This window comes from Myotis davidii, unplaced genomic scaffold (assembly GCF_000327345.1).
Source record: "Myotis davidii unplaced genomic scaffold, ASM32734v1 scaffold1166, whole genome shotgun sequence".
Lineage (NCBI taxonomy): Eukaryota > Metazoa > Chordata > Mammalia > Chiroptera > Vespertilionidae > Myotis > Myotis davidii.
In genome coordinates, this window is record NW_006296539.1 from 1118475 (window position 1) to 1129607 (window position 11133).

At 38.4% G+C, this 11133-nt stretch overlaps 1 protein-coding gene across 1 annotated transcript in view; it reads left to right on the forward strand.

Moving 5' to 3' along the window:
* ADAM28 (ADAM metallopeptidase domain 28) overlaps positions 1-11133 on the forward strand; it is a 56879-nt gene that overhangs the window by 29312 nt on the left and 16434 nt on the right. The window contains exons 11-14 of the mRNA XM_015569247.1: positions 1292-1422; positions 2913-3090; positions 4471-4560; positions 5277-5472. Of these exons, the coding sequence (XP_015424733.1) occupies positions 1292-1422; positions 2913-3090; positions 4471-4560; positions 5277-5472 (595 nt within the window). The remainder of the gene's footprint in view (positions 1-1291; positions 1423-2912; positions 3091-4470; positions 4561-5276; positions 5473-11133) is intronic.

An 11133-nucleotide genomic window follows, 5' to 3' on the forward strand; every position in this document is an offset into this window, starting at 1 on the left:
TTAATGTTAATGCATTGAGCTAGGTAGATGAATGGGAAATAGTTCATATTGTTTGCCTGACTGAATCATAAAGTCAGCCTTAATGTATATTGAACTAAGGGAAGACAGGTCATTAACCTATTCATTTATTACATCCATCACAATGATCAAAGGAATCTTCATAATAATGACATTGATAAATACACTGAGTGGCCAGGTTATTATGACCACCCCATCATTACTCCGTTGGGCCACCTTTTGCCTTCAATTCTGCGGCGATTCTTCTTGGCATTGACTCCACGAGATGTTGAAAGGTGATGCGAGGAACCTGACACCGTGCCTGATGAATAGCACTGTCCAGTTCTGTGAGATTTGATGGTTGTGGAACCAGCTGCCTGATGGCTCTTTTAACTTCGTCCCACAAATGCTCAATTGGATTGAGATCTGGTGATTGTGGGGGCCACCTAAGCAAGGTAAAGTCTCCCTCATGTTCTTGAAACCACGCCTGCACAATGCAAGCACCATGGCATGGCATGTTGTCTTGTTAGAAGAAGCCATCTCCATTGGGATATGCCATCAACATGATAGGATGAATTTGATCAGCAACGATACTTAGGTATGCTGTGCTATTCAGACGTTGTTCCGCACTAATTAAAAGACCCAAATCATGCCAGGAAAACATGTCCCAAACCATAACACTGCCCCCACCAGCTTGAAGGGTTGTACTCATGCATATGGGGTGCATGCTTTCATGCTGTTTCCAACAAATTCTCACTCTGCCATCTGCATGATGCAACTGGAAATGTGATTCATCAGATCACATGACTTTTTTCCAATGCTCAACTGTCCAATCCTTGTGTTCCTGTGCAAATTGGAGACATTTTAAAAACGGAATTTCAATGAAGAGCTCAGTTGCCCCAGAATTTTAAAACCAAGTATAAAAGAAATGGAAAGTGAGACGACAAGATTAAAACAGAAGTTCTAAGGAGCAGCTAACAGAAATCAGCACCAAACTTCTCCTCGTTTCAGGAACAACAAGCAGAGGACTAATAATTTAAAGAAGAAGAAGAAGAAGAAGAAGAAGAAGAAGAAGAAGAAGAAGAAGAAGAAGAGGAGGAGGGGAGGAGGAGGAAGAGAAGGAGGAGGAGGAGGAGAGGGGAGGGGAGGAGAAGGACAGAGGACAGATGGTGGGTAGGGTGAGTAGGCTGAAGCTAAAATCAGCCTCTCCACTGGCTACAATAAAAACATTTCATTATACCCTGAGTGATACTTTAGTTTACAAACTAGATCTGTTTCTTGTTCTCACCCTTAGGACCACAGTGACAATGCGCTTAAAGTTGCTGGGACAATGGCCCATGAAATGGGCCATAACTTTGGGATGTTTCATGACTCCCATGTTTGCAAGTGCCCTTCTACAGTCTGTGTGATGAACAATGCACTAAGGTAAGGCTCCCTGGGAAGATGCTATTTCCCCCTGTTTTTTTGATTTTTCTCTGGAGTGTGCTACTCTTTTATGTCATCTCCATAACCTGGTCAAGGTTTTAAATGATTAAACATCATCGTCACAAATGTGTATCTATACCAAGCTACTTTATCACTCCCCTATATGCTAATATTTTTCATTAACTAACACATAGTCTAAACATATTTTCTCTTTGCTCTTAGGGTGATTTGTCATTTTGTCCTCATCTTTATGAAGTCATTAGCATTTATCAAATTTTGAATAAGTTTAGATTGGGTGGCAGTAAGGAAAAAGTTCTAGGAGAAAAATCTAAAGAAGAAAGTTCTTACAGGAAGATGAAGAGAGAGTCTGTGAAAAGGGGATTACTCATTTCTGCCTTGCCTTAGGCAAACTTACCAGGCAATTTTATCTTTTAAAATTCCAGACTCCCCTTTACACAGTCATTTCCTCTTTTTCATTTCCTTCTTAGCTTTTCGATATAGGATTAGTCTCCATTCTGTGAAATAGCATATGGCTGCTTCCCAACTACATATCTGATACTATTTTTTCAAAATATTAGTGCATTTAATATATATAGATTTCAGAGAGGGAGAAAGAGAGAAACATCAGTGATGAGAGAAAATCATTGATCGGCTGCCTCCTACAGGCCGCACACTAGTGATTAGGCCCACAACCTGTGCATGTGCCCGGACAGGAGAGCGAACCCTGAGCTCCTGGTTCATCGGTCGATGCCCAACCACTGAGAGCAATTTTATCTTTTAAAATTCCAGACTCCCCTTTACAAAATCATTTCCTCTTTTTCATTTCCTTCTTAGCTTCTCGATATAGGATTAGCCTCCATTCTGAGAAATAGCATATGGCTGCTTACCAACTACATATATGATGCTATTTTTTCAAAATATTAGTACATTTAATATATATAGATTTCAGAGAGGGAGAAAGAGAGAAACATCAATGATGAGAGAAAATCATTGATCGGCTCCCTCCTGCAGGCCCACACTAGTGATTAGGCCCGCAACCTGTGCATGTGCCCTGACAGGAGAGTGAACCCTGAGCTCCTGGTTCATTGGTCGATGCCCAACCACTGAGTGACACTGGCTGGGCTGCATTTTTGTTTATTTATTTATTTATTTATTTATTTATTTATTTTTCTTTTTTGTTAATATATGTTTTAATAGAAAATTGGTTCACATGATACAACATTCAAAGAATATTATAGGACATTTCGTGCATTTTTGTTTTTTTAAACAGCAGCCCGGATTCCGTATTTTGCTCCTTTAGTTGGAGGTGTTTATGTCCATTCAGGTGGGCTAATTTAGTATGTAAATGAGCTAATGACTTGGTAGTTGATCAGTGACTTTGATTTGCTCTTTTGGGGAAGGTTTCGGGTATACCATTCCCAATGTCTGATATTTGTCCCCTGCCTCCTCAGCCTAACTGCATTCTCTTTTCTCTTTCCTTATCTTCACAGCTTCCATATACCTACAGACTTCAGTTCCTGCAGCCTTGTCAGCTATGCCAACTTTTTTGAAGATAAATTATCAAAGTGCCTCTTTAACGTTCCGTTACCTACAGATATCATATCCAAAGCAATCTGTGGGAATCAATTGGTAGAAATGGGAGAGGACTGTGATTGTGGGACTTCCGAGGTACAACTGAGTCCTTTATATAAAAGTTTAGTTTGTTTTTAAATTGCCAAGAAGATAAACTATACAACTCTATAGTGTTTGTACACTTGAAATCTATGTAATTTTATTAACCAACATCACCGTGATGCATTTAATTTTAAAATAAAATGAAACTCTTGAGATATATTTTTAAAAATGATATAATGTGGTTCACTATAAAAGTTCATGTTTCTTGTGATTTTTGTATATTCACTTGTAAATACTTGCCAGGCCACTTTTCTAACAACGAATCCCGCGTTGCTTAACAGACCTTCTTGGATTTCTTCCCCATGTCTGGTTTTTTAATACCACTCACCAGCCGGGCTTTGTGTCCTTATCCCTCCCTTTCTGTCAGTACATCTCTGACACGTGCCCTATGACTTCTTGAGCAGTCACTTTAGACAGAGAACTGCGACAGTGCTCAGAGAGTGGAGGTAGCTTGCCCAAGGTCAACAGGCTGGTAAACGAAGGAGCCACGGTGTGAACTCAGGTGTGCTGTTCAGCAGTCCCACAGCACCCTGCACAGTTTACCCCTTGGTGACTCAGGACTTGTTACCGTTATAAGTGCCTGGCCTGATCCCATCTTGTTCAGAAGGCAGCCGGGATTCTGCATAGAACTCTTGCCCCCCTGTTACGAAGACTTAATATAAGTAACATGTCAAAACCCCAGCGGTCCAGCTTCTTAGTAACTTCAAGTAGGATTTCAGATCTATTCATTCTGTGAGAAAGAGCAAACTTTCTCAGATGATACTTATATTTGAAATTGGGTAAGAATGTTAAGCTTAAATATTGTAATTCTGAATATCCCATTCGTCTTGGGGAAACTCAATTGCTACAATGAGAAAGGGGCACGATTTCTCAAAAAACTAGGCAAGGAGAACAAAACAAAGTATACTGCTTTATGTAGAGTTGAATTGGATGAAGAAATTTAAGAAAGAACTATATTTTTAGACTTTCAGTTACATGTTCTAGATATTAAATTTACTGCTGAATGGATACATAACTGATCAGTTGAATTAATTATGTTCTTTATTTATATGTGTTATTTTTTTAATGAACCTTCCTTTGTGTGTTTGTTTGCTCTCATATTTTCAGTATTACTATGGGAAGCTTGATGAACTAAAAAAAGATATTCAAATTAAAAAATATATAAGTAGGATCAGAAAAATACCAAGCCCTTCGTTGTTCTAAAATCTCAGCTTTTCTAATGTTAAGCTTTGTTGTTGTTTTTTATTTCCCTGAAAATTATCTTCAGACTATACCAAAATGAGTTCTGCGCAATGAACAAATTGTATTACGAATTGTGCTGGAAGGAGACCAACAAGTAATTTGGCATTTGCAATTGTTTTTGGTATTCCTTAGGAATGCACCAACATCTGCTGTGATGCTAAAACATGTAAAATCAAGGCAGGTTTTCAATGTGCGTTAGGAGAATGCTGTGAAAAGTGCCAGGTAAGATTCTTTTATTCTGTCTTAACCATGATGACTACCCTTTATTTTTTTATGTTAAAATCTCAAGGGTTGTGTTAAATGAAATAAGGAAAACAGCATTTTCCTGTCTCTACATAATGCTACCTGCCCCTTATCAAGTCCTCCCTGAGGGCTTGACAAACATGGGCTATTTTTTCCTCCAACACCCCTTCGAAGTAGGTATTAGTATCTCATTTTGCTTTTGAGGGTAAGGAGGCTCAGAACAGAAAATGTGCAGATTAATAGGATCACTAAATGGCAAACTCCAAATTTACTGGTTCTTGTAAGCTTACCTCCCTTAAGATGGAAGATCCTCTGAATTTACAGATTGAAAGTCTTGACAACGATACATTCAATAAAGTCAGAAATAACTTCCTTTTTTGCATCTAGGATATTGCTTGGTTTTCTTTGGTACTTTTCTCCTTGATATTTCTATAATGTTTCTACTACAAATCCAGAAATATTGATTGCTTAAAGAATCAGAGTGTTGGCCAAAATCAATGGAATTGACATAATAGGAGATGGCTTTAGCTTATACCAGGTAAATGTAAACTGGAATAGAATGATGCCCCTAACTATCTTGGCAATAAAAGGCCAAAGGGAAAATATTATTTGTGTTAATTTGAAATATTTGGTAAGCCAGGTGGAATACAGTCTTCTCTCAATGTCTCTCCCCCCCATCCCCTACCCCTCTGCAGTTTAAAACGGCTGGTACAGTGTGCAGACCAGCAAAAGATGAGTGTGACCTGCTGGAAATGTGTGATGGTAAATCTGGTATTTGCCCTGCTGATCGATTCCAAGTCAATGGCTTCCCTTGCCAGGATGGGAAGGGCTACTGCTTCATGGGAATGTGCCCTACGCTGCAGGAGCAGTGCACCGAGCTCTGGGGAGCAGGTAGGAGGACACATCCCAGTAAAAAAAAAGCAAAACAAAACATGTTATTGCAAGTGACAGTGTTTAATCATGGCCAAAGTGGCGTTCTGTCCCAATCTTCTTCTTAGCAACTACACCACTGCATTTTAGGACCAAAGGTCAGTTTGGGGTTTGCTAGATTTAGCAAATAAAAATAAGAATGGGCCAGTGAAACTTAAATTTCCGATTAACAATCTTTTTTAGTATTCGTATGTCTAGTGCAATATCTGAGGCAAACTCAACAAAAACCTTTATTTGTGTATCTGAGATTTAAATGTAAGTTCTGGGTTCAGTATTTTATCTGGTAATACCAACCAAGATCTTTTTCAGATAAGTAAACCCTAGGAAGTTTGTATGCATGCATGTGCATGCATGTGCATTTGTATGCATGTATGTATGTAGGTGTGTGGAGGTGATCAGAGGTGGACAGAGAGTTAAAGAAAGGGGGAGAAGAAAAAAAGGAAGACACTTGGAATGCAGAAGAGCAATGAAGACAAGTGAATGATCTTTAATGCTTATCCTATATAATAAAAGGCTAATATGCAAATCAACCGAACAGCACAACAACCAGTCGCTGTGACACACACTGACCACCAGGGGGCATATGCTCAACTCAGGAGCTGTACCCTGGTTGTCAGTGTGCTCCCACAGGGGAGCACCCCTCAGTCAGAAGCAGGGCTCACAGCTGGCGAGCGCAGTGATGGTGAAAGGAGCCTCTCCTGCCTCCATGGCAGTGCTAAGGATGTCTGACTGACAGTCTCCCAGGGCTCCTGGACTGTGAGAGAGCACAGACTGGGCTGAGGGACGCCCTAGAGTGCACAAATTTTGTGCATTGGGCTTCTATTTTTGTATACAATACCAGAATTTTAGAGGCCATATTTCCTAATTATACAATAAAAAAAAAATAAAAAATAAAAGCATAACTCAAAAATCTGCAAAAACTTTAAACCAAAATTTAAATTGTTCTAAACTTTATTAGAAAGGCAATTTTAAAAATATCAATTCTTTGGGCTTCCTGGATATGATGTATTGTATAAATATATATAAAATTAAATAAATATATAAATATTTAATTTTCACAGTCTTTTTGCCACACTCTCGGATTCCTACGTAAACGGCTGAAGGAATCTTTTTCAAATATAGAGAATGCATATTCTTAAAATTATTTGAAGAGAATTATCACATGTAAGAAAAATTTTATAATTTCTAAAAATATACAAGATAAAATATTAAGGAAAGTAAAAGTAATTATTGACTCACAATACACCCACAATAAAAGAAACCTGGGAAATAAATGGAGATTAACATAGAGAAATTCCTCAGTAAAACCCTGTGTGTCAGGAAAGCATGGGCTGAAACCCTACTTGAGAAGCAAAGTTTGATACCAAGTTAATCTTCTACACTCGTTAAACTGGCAAAGCTGGGATACAGTTAATGCCTAATGTTGGTGAAGATGTGATAAAACATCTAGGTTCACACACTCTGGTAAGAATATGAATCAGCACAATCTTTTCAGACAGAATTTGGAAAAACGCATATACAACCTAAAAAAGTACTCCCTTTCCTAAAAATTATACCTGAGAATATTTACTTACATGTATTTACCCAATACTTTTAAAAAATAATAGTGGATATTTAGGAAATATCTTCAAGTCCAAGAATAAGGATTAGTCAAATACATTATAGTGTACGTATCCAGTGATTTCATTACAGCTATGATACTGTAGAACATTTAATGCCTGGAGAAAGGACAATTAGGGAAAGTAATTAAGAAGTGTGATACCAGGTATATGAATGATACTTTCTGCAATATTAGCAGTAGTTACTCTGAATTTTGGGAATTAAGAATATTATTTTTCAGCATAGATGGACTTAGAGGATAATATGCTAAGTGAAGCAAGCTAGAGAAAGGCAAATACCATATGATTTCACTTATATGTGGAATCTAATAAAATAGAAACAAATTTATGATACAGAGAAGAGACTGACAGTGGTCAAGGGGGCGGGGGGTGGAGCTGGGTAAAAAAAGTTGAATGGATTAAGCAGTACAAATCAGCAATTACAGAATAGCCACGGAGATGCAGATTATAGCATGAGGAATATAGCCAATAACATCTAGAAAACTGGGTATAGGGCAGGTGGGTGCTTCAGGGAGCAGGGGGCCACTCTGTAGAGTACATGGTTTTCTGGCCACTTTGCTATACATCTGAAACTGGTGTGAAATGGTACTGCATGAAACTGTGGATATATCCTATATAATAAAAGAGAAACATGTAAATTGACTTTCCCTCCACTACACTCACCAGCCAATCAGGAGTGAGTATGCAAATTAACCTGACAAAGCTGGTGGGTTTATTTGCATACATGGGTGTTGGGCGGAGAGCAGAGTGGGAGAGCTGGCAGCTTGGAGGGACATGGCTCCTTTGGTTGCTCTCCCAAGCCGCTGGGTGGAGAGCAGAGCAGGAGAGTCGGAGGCTTGGGGGGGATGTGGCTCCCTCAGTCACTCCCAGCGACTGAAGGAGCCACACCCCCCAAGCCACTTGGGGGAGAGCAGAGCAGGACAGCCAGCAGAGAGTGGAGCAGCTTGGGGAACTTGGCTCCCCAAGCCACCAGACCAGACAGAAAGCAGAGAGAGAGTTGGCGGCTTGGAGGACTTGGCAGGTGGGAGGCTGCGGGATGGAGACAGAGCAGGAAAGGAAAACAAAGAGCGTGGGGAGCACCAGGAATTCTGAGAATCGTAGTTCTGGTGGCAGACAGATCTCCTAGATTTGTGATGGGGAGCCTATGACACGCATGTCAGAGGTGACACGTGAACTCATTTTTTTTTTTGGTTGATTTTTCTTTGTTAAATGGTCAGACCAGTGCCAGGCACACAGAAGGAGCAAAATAAGTGTTTGGAAAAAAAATGCCTCTATTATTCTGTGAGCAACAAACTGGGATGGGGGTCTCGGACAATTCGCTCATATGATTGCAAAGACAGACAGAAACTCCCGGTTGGAGAGGGCTCCCCTGAGGGCTCCCAGGTTGGAGAGGGTGCAGGTCGGGCTGAGGGACCCATCCCCAGTGCACAAATCTTCGTGCACTGGGCCCCTAATTATATATATATGCTTTTTCCATATTATTAATGCCAAACTATTCCAATTTTTAGTGTAGGTATTTTATTATAACAAGGGACTAATAAATACTACTAAGATACCAATTAAGAAAATATGGTAATAAACTCATTTTATCATCTTGAACATTGAAACATAAATTTATTTAAAACAGTTTGAGTTTACAAATCATTATAATAGACTGAATAATTTTTCTTGAAATCAGTGTAATACCTTCATGGATTTTTAATTATTTTAGCCTAGTGTGTTGTTTTTTAAAAGACTGAATTTAATTTCCCCCCCATGTTATTTATTGATATTTAAGAGGGGCATTTCATATGGAACAGGAGCATACGTCTTGGACTCAGACTGGGTGTGAAGTCTGATGTCTCATCCCTCTTCATGAACTAACCAGTATGATTCTCCACTTCCTTGTTGATAAAATGGAAATGATAATAACCACTACAATGACTAATATTTCTCAATCACATATCACTGACTGGCCACTCTTCTGATTGGCTCACATATACTAACTCACTTAGTCCTCAGAACAGCTCTGTGAGGTTGGTACTATTATATATCCTCATTTTACAGCTGAGCAAACTGCCAGGTTAAGGTACTTGCCTGAGGACACACAGCTGCTCAGTCTTAATACCTGAGCTGCTAACCATCATGTTCTGTTGCTTATCTGACAGGGATCTGAGGAAGATTACACGAGAAATTAAATAATGTGATGCTCATTGCTCTCCTTGGCAAAACAGGAGTTTGACCAAGCATAGCACTAGCTGCCCCAGTAGGAGCACATAGCAGCAGGAGAGCATTCCATTGCTTGCTTGTGAGTTAATGTAATGGCCGTGGCTCTCCTGGTTCTATCTCCATATTTACATAGATTTCTTGTAACTTTAAGCAACTAATTCAGATGTTTTCAAATATTTAGATAACCATTTATTCAGAAAGAGAATATGTAGACATTGTTTTTCATTCCAGTCAGCTCTCTTGATATCAAATTGTTGCAGGCTATAATTCTGAGAATGAGCTTTCCATCCTGTGCTGCATAAGTATGTTTCCATCAATGACAAAACACATACTAGTATACTATGGTGGCTCTGCAAGATTATAATGGAGCTGAAATTTTTCTGTTACATATTGATGTCATAGCCATCATGATGTCATAACACAATGCATTACTCATGTGTTTGTAGTGATGCTGGTGTAAACAAACCTACTGCACTGCCATTTATATAAAAGTATAACATATACAATTATGTACGGGACATAATATTTAAGAATGAAAATGAACAATTATGTTATTGGTTTATGTATGTACTATAGTGTCCTTTTATTCATTATTTTAGAATGCTCTCTTTCTACTTACATAAAAAATTTCTGCCGTAAGACAGCATGTCCAGTTATGCTGACAGCAGCCTCATACATCTCATGTATACTGTGTTTGCTAATGCATCGACTTCTCTTGTTATAGATTTAATCTCATGTTGTTCATCTTGACCCCTAAATGTACAAAATCCACTTCTAATGTTGCCAGTAAGAGGCCACCTTGAGTGACTGGCCTGGAGATAAAATTTAAAGTGGTGATTTTGCTCGCCAGGCAGGCATGTCCCATTCCACCACAGCTACAATCTTGAAGAATAAGAACAAAGTGACAGAAGCTGTTAAAGGATCAGCTTCTTTGAAGGCAATGGACTAACAAAAATTTAAAAACCATATGATTTCACTACTCTGTGGAATATAAATCTGAAAGCAATAAATAAACAAAACAATAAAAAACTTATAGATATAGATAATAGCATGGGGTTACCAAAGAGAAAGGGGGATGGGGTAGTAAAGGGAAAAGGGGGTTCAAATATATAGTGACATAGGAGTTTGACTTTGGGTGGTAAACATGCAGTACGATACACAGGTGATGTATTATAGAATTGTACACTTGAAACTTATATAATTTTATTAACCAATGTTAGCCCAATAAATTTTAAAAAAATGAAAAAGGCTTATATCCAACATAGAGAAAGTTTTAATGACCTGGATTGAGGACCAGACACAGAAGCATGTCCCTCTCAGCATCATGACAATCACAGCCAAAGCAAAAAAGTTTATGTTGAGAGTAAGACTGCATGACTACAATGTTTAATTTACTGCCAGCTCTGGGTGATTGAAATGTTCCAAGAATCCTTATTCATTAAACAATGTGAAACTGACTAGTGAGTCGGCAAATTATTGATGTGAAGGCAGCTAAATAACTTTTGAAAAATATAGATAAGCTAATTGTAGAGGAAAATTACTTGCCAGAGCAAATATTCCATATGAATGAAACCTTATTCTGGAAGCAGATGACTCAAAGGACCTTCATCACAAGAGGCCATTTGATACCGGGTTTCAAGGTTTGTTTTTTTGTTTTTTGTTTTTGTTTTTGTTTTTTAACTTTTCCAAGTTTTATTTTATTTTTTATTTTTTTTTATTTTAGTAAATCTTTATTGTTCATTTATTTTACCTGTAGCACATTAGAATGTTACCATTAGATATTGAGCATTATTAT